General features: G+C 51.2%; 2 protein-coding genes and 1 non-coding gene across 5 annotated transcripts; 2 read left to right on the top strand and 1 right to left on the bottom strand.

Moving 5' to 3' along the window:
• Nucleotides 1-2198: 2198 nt before the first annotated feature.
• Nucleotides 2199-3323, bottom strand: DNAJC30 (DnaJ heat shock protein family (Hsp40) member C30). The gene has a single exon (XM_023655456.2). It carries the CDS (start codon nt 3321-3323, stop codon nt 2643-2645), a length of 681 nt encoding a protein of 226 aa, XP_023511224.2. The 3' UTR covers nt 2199-2642.
• A 54-nt stretch (nt 3324-3377) lies between these two features.
• BUD23 (BUD23 rRNA methyltransferase and ribosome maturation factor) lies at nt 3378-14470 on the top strand. 3 transcript variants are annotated; one of them, XR_011424281.1, is made up of 13 exons: nt 3378-3578; nt 3671-3708; nt 5361-5456; nt 5546-5628; nt 5728-5824; nt 7790-7886; nt 8861-8911; nt 9671-9756; nt 9980-10025; nt 10176-10234; nt 12015-12108; nt 13984-14073; nt 14210-14470. XR_011424281.1 is itself a non-coding variant. In XM_001504510.5 (12 exons), exons 1-12 carry the CDS (start codon nt 3531-3533, stop codon nt 14262-14264), a joined length of 846 nt encoding a protein of 281 aa, XP_001504560.1. In that variant the 5' UTR covers nt 3378-3530; the 3' UTR covers nt 14265-14470. The 3 variants fall into 3 exon arrangements, 1 of the variants encoding a protein (XP_001504560.1); XR_011424282.1 differs by having other exon boundaries at nt 12051-12108; XM_001504510.5 differs by lacking the exon at nt 12015-12108.
• LOC111767658 (small Cajal body-specific RNA 20) lies at nt 13416-13547 on the top strand. Its single transcript, XR_002799470.1, has one exon. It is a non-coding gene; the product is annotated as a small Cajal body-specific RNA 20 (non-coding RNA).
• Nucleotides 14471-14674: the final 204 nt, after the last annotated feature.

Consider the following 14674-nt stretch of genomic DNA (forward strand, 5'->3'; position numbering starts at 1 on the left):
AGTCCTTCAAAAAGCCTCCCACACATGGGGCCACCTGGTGCCATAGCAATTAAGTTCACGTGCTCCGCTTCAGCAGCCCAGGGTTCACTGGTTTGGATCCCAGGTGCGGACCTACACACACATCATGCCATGCTGTGGTGGTGTCCCACATACAAAATACAGGAAGATGGGCAAAGATGTTAGCTCAGGAACAATCTTCCTCAGCAAAAAGAGGAAGACTGTCCCAATAAAGTTCAAACATTGTAAAAATAAATAAGTAAACAAATAAATATTAGTATAAAAGGGATTGGTAACAATACTTGTGAATGACAGCACTTTATTAAAGTGCATTTGCCTTATCTGTTTCACTGAAGAAAAAAGAAGAGGATTGGCAGTGGATATTAGCTCAGGGCTAATCTTCCTCCAAAAAAAAAAAAGGAAAGAAAGAAATGAAGTCTCTCACACATCTCCCCCTTCCATCAAGAGCCCAGACTCAGTTTAAGAAGGGTAGGAAGGAAATGGGGTCTCTCAGAATTCAGCTCTGGCCTAAAAAACCTGAGGCAGGCAGGATGGCACTGCAAGAGTAGAGTGGGCCTAATTCTAGGCCTAAAGAGAGACTTACAGTTGGATGGTTAATAAACTTTATTGACTACCCTGCTTCGAGTTGCATGGAATGTTCTGAAACGTTCCAGAAGTTTCACACAGTCTGGACGCCGCCGCCCCCACCCCACCCCCCCTACCCCCCCCCGCCCCAGCTTCTGGAACTTTTTTTCTACCTCCATGTATGTTCTGGTGCCCCAGGGAATGTTCGTGGCTGCAATCTTCACTGAGAGAAAACAAACTTGAGAGGTCTATGTCAAGCAGCCCATGAGAAAGGTCCCCAGCTATTACAGACCACTAGTACTTTTACAGACAAAATCCAAAAGAACTCCAACCCCTTTTGATAGAAACTTTCACAGAATCTTGCCCCAAGGACACTGCTATGCTCCAACTCCTTGGTTGAGAATCACTAGTTTCTGTACGTTTTACTAATCTTCACTTACTGTAGTTTGCATTTAAAAAAGAACAGACCTTTCGCCTTGTTTTCCAAATATGAAACATAATAACATTAAATGTTCTTTCTAAAAGTACATTTGCCCCTCCCCCAAGCCCAGGCTTGCTGAGCCAGCAGGTCTGAACCATCACTCCTGAACTGTATGATCACTGCAAAGACAATGACTAAGAGCTTGCCTGCAGTCTCTAAGGCCAGAGAATCGAATGGATTCCAAGCGACCAAGTTCAAATCGCTGTGGGTTTATCCCAATTTATACAAGGATTTCACACAAAAGACTAAGTGCAGGAATTGGTATTAATATACCAAAGCACCTCTGATTTTGTTTAGAACCTCGACTTTGGTCCACACCCTTGTGGTAGATCTCTTGCACAGGTTTCCTATCCCACAGCTTTACACTCAGTGCATAAACGTTTGAGCACCTACAATCTCACAGCCAATCCACACCCGAAGAACAGGGTTAAGGGAGCCTGACTACTACAGTTCCAGCCAAGCGACGACCAACTGCTTAGCACAAACGAGACAAAAAAAAAAAAGCTTCAGCCAGCTCTCCATAAGAAACTGAGTTTCCACCACGTGCCTCCTGTGCCTCTAGCAGTCTTCTCTACTCCAAACTCCCCAAATTACCCACAGCCGCAGCAGCCGTGTTGCAAGGACTTGGCTTATGGGGCGTATGATAAGCACTGCAAGCTAAACAGGAGGCTGGGCCACATTCAGGCGACTCAAACTCTCAGTTAGTTGTTCTATTTCTGGGAGGGGATGAGTTGCACACTTAGCGATGGGGTTGGCTGGTAAAGGGATGACCAAGTGACAGGTACACTGTCCCAAGGATAAATCTGACTCTACCAGCATCATATTTTAACCACTGAGCCCATCAGAACTATGGATAATAAAGTGTGACAGACCTCAAGAGAGCAAATGATTTGCTCCTCTGCAGTCATGTGCACAGAGTAACTGCTCCAAGGTCATCCATTAGATAAGTATGGGCACAGGAAAGTCCATTGCGTACTCGATGACCTTGCTCTCCCAATCCCACATGCCACCCACAGAACGGGGAGCGGGGTCTGGGGCTGACCACAGAAGAATGGCAAGGTTCCCACATATCACATTCTTACCCTACATCAGGTCTCACCTGTAGCTTGGGGAACTCACAGAAAGACAAGGTTCGTACAACCCCAGAAATTTTCTTTTGGTAGCCAACAATTGGTCACATTGCACGTTTCAAGGTTACAGAGGAGCCCCACGGTACAAGCGTGGGGCAGGAGCAGCCAATGCTTGCTCGGGACTTTACAACAAAGCCAGAGCAAGTGTTCCAGAAGTTGTCAACCTCTGGAAGCAGGCACCCAAGGGACTCTAGAAAACCCTTCACTCTTGGGCTTTCGGGACTCTTCATCTTGGGGCCTTTTTCTTGGGCATCGAAAAGCCTCCCTTTCTGGACCGGAGTGGGAGGGATGTGCAGGTCCGCGGCTAAGCTGGGTGGGTGGGGAAGGACGGGGAGAGCAGTTCCTTCGGACCCCAGCAGAGGTAGACTATAAATGGCAAAGGGTTCGAGAAGACGGGAAAGGTCATCTTCGTGGGGCTGACCGGCTGCTCCCTGCCCTCCTCTCTCCGGTTAAAACCGAAAGCCCACGAGGATGAAGATGGCAAGGAGGAGGAAGACGAAAGCCGTGTCCCGGGTGTCGTCCCAGCGGAAGCCCTTCTTGGCCCGCTCCTCCTGCTGCCTGCGGAGGGCCTCTCGCCGGGCCCTCTGGCGCCGCTCGCGCTCCAGCTGCTCTCCGTAGTGCGCCTGGTAGAAGGCGTCAAAGTCGAACATGGTGCGGCTGGCGTCCGGCGCGGCCTGACCACGGCCGTGGGCCCGCGAGGCGGGCGGCGGGGCGCGGGGCGGGCCGGGGTCGGCGGCGGGCGTCCTGGAGGGCCGGACGCCGGGTCCGCGCAGGTCCTCGTCGCTGAGCAGGCCGCGGTCATACTTGCGGCGCAGGGTGGCGCTGCCCAGCACCACGTAGGCCTGGGAGATGCGCGTGAAGCGCTCGGCAGCCTCGGCGCTCCCCGAGTTGCGGTCCGGATGGTAGAGGAGGCACTGCCGGTAGTAGGCCGCCTTGATTTGCGCCTGTGTGGCTGTGGAGGGGACGCCGAGCAGCTCATAGAGCGCCGTGCGAGAGTAGGGGCCGTCGCCCGGGGAATAAGACCTCACTTTCAGGCGCAAGCCGAATCCCAGGTTTTGTGGCGCTCCACCGGCCTGCCACAACCTCCACATTAACAGCCGCGGGCACCTCACACCGCGCTTGGCTGCCATCTTGGATGGATAGGGCGGGCGGTGCAAGATGAACTGGCCAATGGGAAGCGCGGTGTTCGCGGCGCGTAGGCCCTGTAGCCCAATCGAGTGAAAAAGGAGGCGGGGACAGGGATGGAGCATGCGTATTACGAGGCGGTCGCGGGGCTGATGACATAAAAGCCGGGCTCCGGGAAACGCCGGTACCAGTCGTGCTGCCGAGGCTCAGGGATGGCGTGTCGCGGGCGGAGACCGGAGCACGGCGGGCCCCCGGAGCTGGTGAGGCCTCTGGCCAGCGGGCACTCCTCTCTCCTTTAGGGCCTCTGCGTTCTGATTCCTCCCGCTATTCCCTTTTTCTCTTTTCCCCGCAGTTTTACGACAAGAATGAAGCCCGGAAATACGTGCGCAAGTAAGGGGAGCCTGGATGTTGCGCGGCCTCGGGGGTCGGGAACCGGCAAGTTGCCCGGATTGCGGACGTTGCTTGTAAAACACGCAGAATTTGGGGGCTGAGGAAAGGAAGGGACCCAGCTTGGTCCCGTTTTTCCCACTGGCAAAGTTAACTTTAAGTAAACCTCCGAACCCTCTGGGCCTCGGTAATCTCAGTCTTTAAATGGGAGTGATTATATCTACTCTCTCTAGGTCGTTTTCAAAGTTTAATGTGACAGCGTGTTTTAAGCGTGTGGTAAAATAGGAGGCAGTGGATATGTGTAAGGGGTCAGTGCTGTTGGGGGGCAGGAAATGACATTCTTAGAATGCTTACTCTAGAATTCCTTTAGAATGTGTGCGCCTGTTTACAGTTACCTAGTTAACTCCTCATGACAACTGTTGGTGTAGTATCTGAATTTCTCGGAGGGCACTTATTTGTATAACTACGAAGTCATTTAGCGGGTGAAGGCTAGAGCGGGGACTCCCAAGCCTACCCTTTCTGATACATTACTCTGTAGAAAATTCTGCAGATACCTCTTCTCTCCTTTCTGTTTAGAGTCCAAGACCAGGAAGAAGGTCAGCAAAAATCTCTGGCCCAATCGTCATTATGTAGCAAATGCAAAGTTTTTTCCAGCTGCAGAGCCCTGTGTTTCACATTCTGAAAACTATTATGTGTGATTCTGTGATTCTTTCCCTTGATCCTGGGAAAGTCAGATATGCTATAGATCTGTTTGTTCAATATGGTAACCGGTAGCCATCAGCCAACCATTGAAATGTGTTTGGTTTAAATTAGTATGAAGAAAATGTAAATATTTTGTTGATCATTTCATATGTTGATGTGTTGAAATGATATTTTGAGCATATTGGGTTAAGTAAAATGTATTATTAGATATTTTGGGTTGGAGAAACGACTATTACAGTTAATTTTACGTATTTAATTTCATTCTAACTGTGGCTACTAGAGAGTCATATGTAGGGGCCGGCCGGTGGCGCAGCGGGTAAGTGTGCACGATCTGCTTCGGTGGCCCAGGGTTCACCGGTTTGGATCCCTGGTGCGGACATGGCACCGCTTGGCAAGCCATGCTATGGTAGGCGTCCCACATATAAAGTAGAGAAAGATGGGCACGGATGTTCGCTCAGGGCCAGTCTTCCTCAGCAAAAAAAGGAGGATTAGCGGCAGATGTTAGCTCAAGGCTAATCTTCCTCAGGAAAAAAAAAAGTCTCATGTGGCTTGCGTTATATTTCTCATGGACATCACTGCCATAGATTTTCGTTCTGCGTTGTTGATCCCTATATAGCAGAGTAAATTCTTCCAGAAAACTCTTTCTTAAGTAGTACAACATCAAATCCTGATTGAGTTGAAAATACCCTATGGTTAGTCATTAGTTAATCCCTTCACATTAGCTTTGCAGCTGGTGTAGTTAGAATTTGTGTCACAAAATAACTTGTTGCTGTATTACATGGACTTCTGGGTCATTTTCAAATAGTTGTGGTTGAGTTTGGTGACTGAGTTGGGTGACTGGGAGAGTATCTCTGGGTGATTGTGCCTTTTTTCCTTTCTCTGGCTGTTTGTGCTCTGGGTGAGGTTTTAGCCTAGAACTCCTTTATCACTCGCTTGTGTTTCTGCCTTCCCAGCTCACGGATGATTGATGTCCAGACCAAGATGGCTAGGCGAGCACTGGAGCTCCTTTATCTGCCCGAGGATCGGCCCTGTTACCTGTTGGATATTGGGTGAGAACCTGGGGCCCAGTTCTAACTGTCCAGGTAGTGGAGTGTCTTTGCTGCTCACACTGTCGAGTTCCTTTTTGATTGTCTTCCAGCTGTGGTTCTGGGCTGAGTGGAGATTATCTCTCGTATGAAGGGCACTACTGGGTGGGCATTGACATCAGCCCTGCCATGCTGGGTGAGTACGTCCTATTTAGCACTGGGGTAGACTGCCCTCATGAGTATGCAGCAGCTGTGCATCTGGTCTCTTTCCCTGAATTACTCTTCTTCGATGTAGATGCGGCTTTGGACCGAGAGATAGAGGGAGACCTGCTTCTGGGGGACATGGGCCAGGGCCTCCCCTTCAAACCAGGCTCCTTTGATGGTTGTATCAGGTAAGAGTCTTCACGTCCTGCCTTTAGTCCTTCAGGCCAGTGCTTCCCAAACCTGGCTATACAGCAGAGTCCCACAGGATACTTAAGAATATACATTCCCCAGGATTTTCAGATTTATAAGGTTAGAGCAGGGCCCCCAGATCTGTATTTTTCTGTATTTGGAAACTATCTCCTCTGATTCTCTTGCACTGCTGGCTTCAGGGTTCAGGGTTCAGGCAGCTCTGGGAGAGGTGCTTTGTCTGCTTCATGCCGGGATGGGGGAGGGGTGGAGGTCCCAGCCTCTGGGAGCCATTTTGTCGCCCCGGCAGCCATCTTGTTCCCGTCTCTCCACTCTCTGTGGTGGAGAGTGCCCCCACTGCTCCAGTCACTTCGGTGGCTTAGGAGTCCTTTCTGTGTCAATTTTGAGTTTGTACATAGAACTTTGATAACGGAGCTTAGAACACTGAAATTTCTGTCTGGAGCGTGAAGTTGTCCTTTCTCTTTGGTGAGTTGTGTTGAGTGTGGTGTGGTGTGTGGTCCATGGGGTGGAGAGAGGGCCTGGGGAGGAAGTCATAGTTAGCCCTCCCTGGAGGGACGCCTCCTCCTCTGGTCCTGGGTCAACAGTAGGTACCTGGGTAAGTAATGAAAATCTGGGTTTGCAGATTTTCCTCCAGGGTAAGGGATCAGCTTATCTCTGCAAGCAAGATTGTGGGAAACATTTCAAGGATAGCAATTGCGTTTTCGTGATGATTAGGTGAGATGTCCTAAGCTGTGGAAAACCAAAGACCAGTGATATGGTCTGTGTGTTTTAGGAGTAAATAGTCATTTTTTTTGTTTGTCTTAAAGGAGAGATGGTATGGCAAGCTTTTTTTTTTTTTTTTAACATTTGTTCTGTGTAAGACATTGCACAAGGTGCTGTGGAGTTTGGAACTAAAACAGTCCCTGTTTTTAAGACTCTCCGTGGTTGGTTGGGTGCTGTAAGATGTGGGCGAGACAGCTGAACACGAGGCCGAGTGTGGGGTGTGACTTGGGAGTTGTGGGACCCACCATCGTTGTGAGGAGAAGCAAGAGAGCACAGGAAACCCCTGAGGAGGGAGGAGGGGCTGAGGCTGGGCCTTGAAGATGGGGAGGGATCTGGAGAGTTGAGGGGGAGGGTTTCTGAGTGAAGGAAAGTGTGAGCAAAGGCACAGAAGTGGGTGGAGAAAGGAGTCTGATAGATCATAGGGATGAATGAGCAATTTCATGGAAGGTGAGATTGCATGGGGTTGGTTCCTAGAAGGCTTTTAACTCCATCCTTCAAAGTTGGGGCTTTATTCTGTGGTTGATGGGGAGTGGCAAGATCAGATCTGTGTTTTAGGAGTATCATGTAAGAGGAGAAGAGAGCTAAGTTCGGTGGTTGAAGCAATCGAGACAGTAATGCGTGCTGACCCAGGAGAGTAGTGGAGGGAAGTAAAAACTGGGAGAGGCAGGCAGACAAAGCTGTGGGGTTTAGGGTTCTGTGGATGTGTGTGCGCAGCACTGAGGAGGGGCATTCCCGAAAGGAGGACATGGTAAGTAGCTGCTCGAGGTTTTCAATCTGGGGCTTATGGAGACGCTTGGCAGGTATCCTTGAAGGAGGTGAGTGAGGAGGAGAGTGAGTGAATGGCTTTGTGTAGGTACTGTAAGGCATGTTCTCTTTGATTGGAGGAAGGGAATGAAGAGGTAGGTGGCAGAGGCAGCCTTGACATGCTGAGTAATTTTAAACTTAAGATGCATGTAGAAACAAGGACTGGCTGCAAGGAAGTGAATGCTCCCCCTCTCTATACCCTGTTTGGTTCAGTGCTGTAGAATAGTGACCTGCAGTGGACCTACACAGGCCAAGAAAGAGTGGTGAGCAGGAGGGTTTCACCTGGAGATCAAGGATGTGTATGGTGTTAGAGTCTTGAAGAGGCAGGGGGAGCAGTGGGTATTGGTCCCCTTCCTGACCAGATTCCTTTCCTTTTTTAGCATTTCTGCTGTGCAGTGGCTCTGTAATGCTAACAAGACATCTGACATCCCTGCCAAGCGCCTGTACTGCTTTTTTTCTTCTCTTTATTCTGTGCTGGTGAGTATGAGATCACCTCCCCATGTGGGCTGACTGCCTGTCCCTCCCTTGCCCTGCAGGTAGAGTGATGAAGTAGAGGCATCCTATGGGAAGGCCATTCAGATGGGACCACATGGGATGGCAGGACCTTATTGTGGTTACTTTGTCCAGGTCCTCAGGCTAAACAGAAAGTTCAGTGGGCTGAGACTCCCTGATGAAATGCAGAAGACACTGATGTCAAAATCTGAGACTGATTGCAATTCCTCTGTCCACTATGCCGAATTTTTTTTGGTGAGGAAGATTGGTCCTGACCTAACAGCTGTGCCAGTCTTCCCCTGTTTTTTGTATGTGTGATGCCAACAGAATGTGGCTTGATAAGAGGTGGGTAGGTCCACGCTCTGTGAACCCTGGGCCACTGAAGCAGAGCATACGAACTTAACCTCTACGCCACTGGGCTGGCCCCCACTATGTTGAATTTTAATCAGAAGTTGGTTTGGGGCATGGACTTCACACAGTGAGGGCAGGGGCATCATGTCCAGGCCACACAGGATGCCTTCCAGAGTGCTCACAACCCCCCCCAACCCCCTCCCGTACTGCCCATGCTCAGATGGGGAGCAGGGTGGTTAATTACCATCAAGAGAACCTTTGTTAGCTTTACTTTTGTGTTTATAACTGCTTTCAGGTCTCTGCTCCGGTGTCCCTCCGAGAGGCCTTCCTTGAACCGAAAGTAAACTCAGCAGTCTGCGTTACTCATCATCCCTTTGTCCTAGTTTGTTTTCTCTTTGGCACTTCATCACTACTGTAAATTAGCTGCCTCCCTCGCTAAAATGGGAACTCCAAAAGCTCAGGGGCTGTCTCTCTTGTTCATGGCTGTGTCCCTGGCCCTAAGGACAGTGTTGTGCACATAATAGGAACTCAGTAACTATTAGTAAATAAGAGGTGTCTGTGTCCTGACCCGTGGGATGTTTGTAACACAGCAGTGTCTCTCTCGGCAGGTTCGTGGATCCCGAGCAGTCCTGCAGCTGTACCCTGAGAACTCAGAACAGGTGAGCCCCTTGGCTGCTGGAGGCGCAGGGAAGGGGAGGGACCCGCAGCAGGTAAACTGTCCTGCTCCTCACTCACCTCTCCTCCTGCTGCTGGAGAGTGACAGAACAAGGATCCTTATGCTGATAGGTGGGAAAAGGAGGGAGTGAGCACCCGAGAGTGGTCCCTGTGGCCCCCGAGGGCACGTTTTATGACCTAATGTCCTAAGGAAGAAGAGTGGTACCTGTAGGAGTAGGGTAGGACGTTTGTCCTCTCTTGACGGATAAGATGGTATAACAGGTGATTTCCATAACCAAATGAGTAGACAGGGCAGTGGGTGAGAGAACATTAACAGTTGTCTGTTCTCTGGAGTGTAATGTAGTAGGAATGAGGAGTGAGGGGGTGAGGTAGGAAGTACAGACTCTGAAAGACAGTGGTGAGCTGTCCCTGACCAATAACATGAATGAGTCTGCCTCCGCATAGGTGGCCATTCATTTCCTGAGATTTGAGTGGGGAAGATGGGTGCCTGGGCTAGAAAGTGAGAATTAAGGGCTTGCCTGTTCTGTAATCCCCCCAAGGGAGGTGTATGCCATGGCTGGTTCTAACCTGCAGTTTCATCTATGTGGCTTTTGGGGACTTAGAATTGGGAACAGTCAGATACAGAAAACCTTCAGTTCTCCCAAGCAAGGTCTGTCCTGGGACCAGACTGGCTTAAGGGGAATGGAGGGGAAGCTGCTGCTTCTCCAGCCTGCCTTCCTAACTCACCACCGTTCTCTCATCAGTTGGAGCTGATCACCACCCAGGCCACCAGGGCTGGCTTTACTGGAGGTGTGGTGGTGGACTACCCCAACAGTACCAAAGCAAAGAAGTGAGTACTGGGGGCCACCATGCCGCCGTGCTGCAGGAGAGAGGATGGTGGTATGGCCTCGTAGGCCACTGATGACTCTAGGCCAGAGTGGTGCTGGTGGGTCACAGGGCCCCGACGGGCAGGAGGCTCTCCCTTTCTGGACCTGTAGATGGGAGGGAGGGGGAGGACTTGTCTCGCCCTGCAAGACTTTATTAGCCCAGCCCTCTGCACTTTCTTGTTTCAGGTTCTACCTCTGTTTGTTTTCGGGACCTTCGACCTTTGTGCCAAAGGTGAGGGACCTTGAGTTTGCAGGCCTGTGTCTTTTTGGTTCCCTTGTGGGGCTGGGCCGAGTACCTGTTGGAAGGGCTCAGGCCTTATGAGGTGGGGCAGAGGGCTTGAGAGATTTCCAGGGTGATCTAAGAGTACTTTGGTTCCTTCAGGGCCTGAACGGAAATGTGGAGGAAGAGGAGGCCGGGGAGTCCAGGTTCACGAGTGGGAGGTAACGCCTGAGGTGCAGGGAGTTGCTGCCACCAGGTTTGTCAGACATGGCAAAGCAAGTGGCGACAAGACGACTCCTCTACTCTCTGCTTTCACGAAACCTCTCGGGTTCAGAGTTGGCAGTGACACAAGGGTGGTAACAGGACTAGGGAACCTTTTGCGACTGTACCTGCACCTGCCTTGGGCTGAGTGGTGGGGCCCTTGTGGATGTCTGGGCAGCCACACAGCCTTATCCCCTTCCTCTCTGTCGTCCGCCTTGCCATTCCTGGCGGGCTGTCCTCCGTCCGAGGCTGCCACTTCCACCAACATCCTGCACCCCCTCCCCTCTTGGCTCCCGTGGTTCTCCCTTCCCTCTCCCACATCCTTGTCTTTACTCTCCTGGGTCGTTCCCATCCAGCATCCAGATGTACTGCAAGGTTTCTGCTGTTTTTGGACAGGTCCTCCCTTAACCTCATAACAGCTCCTAGCTACCACCCTGTTTGTTGGCTTCTGTTTATAACAGAACTTCTCGCACTTGCCTGTCCTTGCTGCCTCCCCTACCATTCTCTCAGACCTCTTTGGCTCATCAGTTTGCTCTTGTGGAGGCCACCATCAACCTATCTTGCCAAATCTGTTGTCGCTTCTCATCTTTTTTCCTTCTCTGTCTTCACTGTAACTTGCCTGCTCAGTAGGAGCTGACACAGCCGATTACTCCCTAACACTTTCCTCACTTGGCCTCCTGCCCCCCTCCTGGTTTTCTCTCAGCCTTGCTGGCTGTTCCTTCTCGGTCTTACTCTGCTGGCCCGCCCTCCTCTGGGGCACTCTGGGGCCCAGCCTGGACGCTTGCTGTTTCTGCGCTGCCTTAAACACCAACTCGAGGTTCGTAACTCCAGCTTTACATCCTTGCTCTCAACCCCGCCTCTCATTTCCGAACTGCCTCCTAAGTGTCCGTACCTGAACTTCCCACTGGTGTCTCCAACAAGACAGAGCTCTTGGTTTTCACCCCCAAACTTCCCTGCTCCATTCTTACCATCCTCAGTCATTCCTGTCCTCCTCACATCTCCCATCCGGTCAATCCATCGGCCAGTCCTGCCACCCCCAGCCTCAATGTACGTCCTGGTTCCAGCCGTTTCCCCTCTTCCGCCTGGCTGAGTCCCCGCCACCCCTGCCTGGATTATTGAAAGCTGCCTCACTAGTCTCCCTGCTTCAGTCTTTGCCTCTTTCCATTTATTTCCTGTGCAGCAGCAAGACTGATCTTTTCCTTTTTATTTTTAAAAAATATAAGTCATATGTTGCCATTTCTCTGTTCAGTATCTTCAGTTGAGTTCTCCTTACCTTTTAAAATTTTCCTTAATACCTTTAACTGCTCTAAATCATATATTTGCTTAGTTGGTTGTTATTTATATCCCCAACTAGAATGAAAATTTGGTAGGGACTGGTATTATATCCCTGACATCAGAAGAGTATCTTGTTGCTAAAACATATTTATATTTGTTGAATGAATAACTGATTACAAGGTAGTGAAGAGGGAGGTTATTCCTTAGTTCTGGCTGATAGGACTGAAAAGTCTTGAAAAATGGGCAGAGAAAGAATGAGTTTGGAAGGCCCACGGGTGGTGGAAATCATGAGTGTGTTCCTCGTGTCCACTACATATTTGTGCCATCTGACCCCTTGGCCCTCCGTGGTCATCCTCTTAGTTTCCTCAGGCCATTCCTGATGGGGATTTGGAGGCTCTTCTAGGTGTTGTCTGCTCTAAGGTGCCCACCACTTGCTCCCAGCGAGTGCTCTCCTCTCCTTCACAGAGGAAAGAGTTGTTTAACTCCCTCCATCCATCTTAGGATCCCTCTTGTCCTCAGACCGGTGTCTACAGACGACACGTCCTAACTGTAAACTGGGGTAAGTTGTGTGACCTGAGCATCCATTTCGCATCTGTCTACAAAGGGGGATCCTGCCACCCACTTGGGCAGTGTGTTGAGGAGTAGAGAGTGTGTTCGTGCAGGACTCAGCACGGTGCCGGGCACAGACCTCGTCTCCCCAGGGCTGCAGGCTCCCGCTCTTCAAGTCCTCAGGTGTGGGGAGGGCAGGGGAGGAGGCTGTTGTCTATTGGAAGGATATTCAGGGGCTTCTCCTGTTACTGTCACTTCTGTCTAATCACATTCAGGTCACTTACGATATATAAATAGGTGAAGAAAAAGTGTTTAAAATCTTTACCTAATTTATCTCTGATTTTTTCCCATCCACTTTGTTTCCCCTGTGTGTTCCTGGATCCTCCCCACCCGGCCTCCACCCTGCCCTTCCTAAACTGCTCTCCTGAACGCCTCAGCCCGCCTCTCGCATTTGCTGCTGCTCAACCACCACTTCCCTCTTGGCGCCTGTGGTGTGGGGCGCTCACCATCTTCACCTGCTGCCTCTCTCTCCGCCGATGCTCTTTCCCCTTGTCCTTCTGCGGCTCACATCTTGCCCCTGTTCACTGCCCCAGCTTGTGCTTCCTCAGAGACTCCTGGGGTTTAGTCCTGCATCTGCGCCCCCCAGTCGCAGCTGCCTTCTTTCTGCTTTGCACCTGTCCCGTCAGACCTCCCGCCCCTTAGCTGTAGGCCCTCTTAAGGTTCTTCCATGACCCGCTGCCTTTCTGTACCCTACAGTCTGGGTCTGTGTGTTGTTCCCTGGTTCTCCACTGCTTATTGAAGGGAGAACACATTCCTTGCTGGCGTTCTCCCCTCCGTGAACTGGCCCAGCCTGCCCTTCCCTTTCTTGGACCGCTGGCTCCAGGCACAGGGGACTGTCTTCTCTTCCCTCACCTTCCTCTTCAGTCCTTTGACACTCCCTCATTTTTGCATATTGCCTGTTGTCTAGAATGCTGCCCCCATCTTCTGCCTGTAGAAATACCAGCCAGCTTGTCTCTGTGGCCCACTTGCTTTTCCCAGACCATGTGCTGCTTCCCCGTCACTCCCTTAGCAGCTCCTGGGCCTCCCTGCCCTCGCTGTGCTTAGTGTGGGTGGTCTCTGCCACAGCCCCATCTCAGGCTAGTGAAGGGCCAGGCTGGCCTATATCCAGTGTAGAGCATCTGTGGGCCGTGCATGCAGGTGCTCAGGAAGTGGTCATTACTCCAATGGCAAGTGGCCTTGCAAGGTGTGAGTTATGCTGGAAATGGTTTGATCCCAGCTGCGGATGTGGTTTGGGGCCCAGGCACCCCCTGTTCTCAGGGCCTCCCTCCTGTGGGGCTGTGGGGGCTCCCTTTTCTCCTCAGCCAGGATTGGAGGCCCAGATCAGGCTTTGAGGATCATCGTTGGGGCTGCCGTGAGCTGGGCAGCCTTGTTTTCCTACCTCAGACATTTATGGTGGTTGGGAGCCCCTGCTTGGTTTGTACCAGGCTAGGGCCTGCAGTAGCAGCAGTGGGCATGGGGCTCTGGCTTTCCTTGGATAGTGCCAGGCTCTCATGAGCCAATCCTGGCCTGCGTTGCCCCAAAAGTAGCTTGGCCTCCTGCCTGCTCCACAGGCAGACTGTACCCATACCCAGTAAGTGGTCATGTACCACAGAGATGCCTGTGAGTGAGTGGGGCCTCCCATCTCCTGCCTTCCTGATAGCAGCTGCTGTGGCCCCAGCAGATGTTCCCAGGAAGAGGGCTGTCCAGGAGTGGGGACTTCTGTTGTAGAAGGGGCGTCAGAGGCCACCTAACTTGGAGGGAAGCTCACTGCTTTCCCTGCCTGGGTTCACATGGGAGACAGCCAGGCTGCTCCATCCCTCGGCTCATAGCTGTGTCTCCTGCCCAGGATCCCATACCGGATTGCGCGGCGGGGAGTGGTGAGGAAGAGCCGAGAGTGGGTGCTGGAGAAGAAGGAGCGCCGCAGGCGTCAGGGCAAGTAAGTACCAGTGGGCCAGGCTGGTGGGGGCGGGGGTCTGCCACTGAGGGCTCGCCTGCATCCAGAGGGGTCCCTGGGGTTCGTTCTTTCTTCTGAGACTCTCTGTTCTGCCCGCCCCATCCTTTCTTCACCACAGGGAGGTAAGACCTGACACCCAGTACACCGGCCGCAAGCGCAAGCCCCGCTTCTGAGCGGCTGCTTGGTCCGCACACCCGCGAGCTGTGCCGTCAGCCCAGGCACTCGCCTCCACCAAGTTTTCTACATTGAACTGCCTACTTCAGTTGACAACATAGTGTTTTAGAAAAGTTCTAAAGTTCTAAAAGTTATTTTTTTCACTAAAAAATGTTCTGAGAGCATCTTATTTTGTTCTAAAAGCAATAAACCACTTTCTGTGGCACTCTGGCGTTTTCCAGCTCTGTGGTCCTAGAGAGACATACTACTTGATTCTCCAGGTACAAGTGAGGTTTAAAGAATATAATGTACAAAAGCACTCTTTGAACCTACAGGGGGCACAGGTAGATTCCTTTAATTTAGGGCTGCCTTATATATGTTATATATATAATTATATGTTTAATACATATTTTATAATAACTAAGAATAT

This window comes from Equus caballus, chromosome 13 (genome assembly GCF_041296265.1).
Source record: "Equus caballus isolate H_3958 breed thoroughbred chromosome 13, TB-T2T, whole genome shotgun sequence".
Taxonomy (NCBI): domain Eukaryota; kingdom Metazoa; phylum Chordata; class Mammalia; order Perissodactyla; family Equidae; genus Equus; species Equus caballus.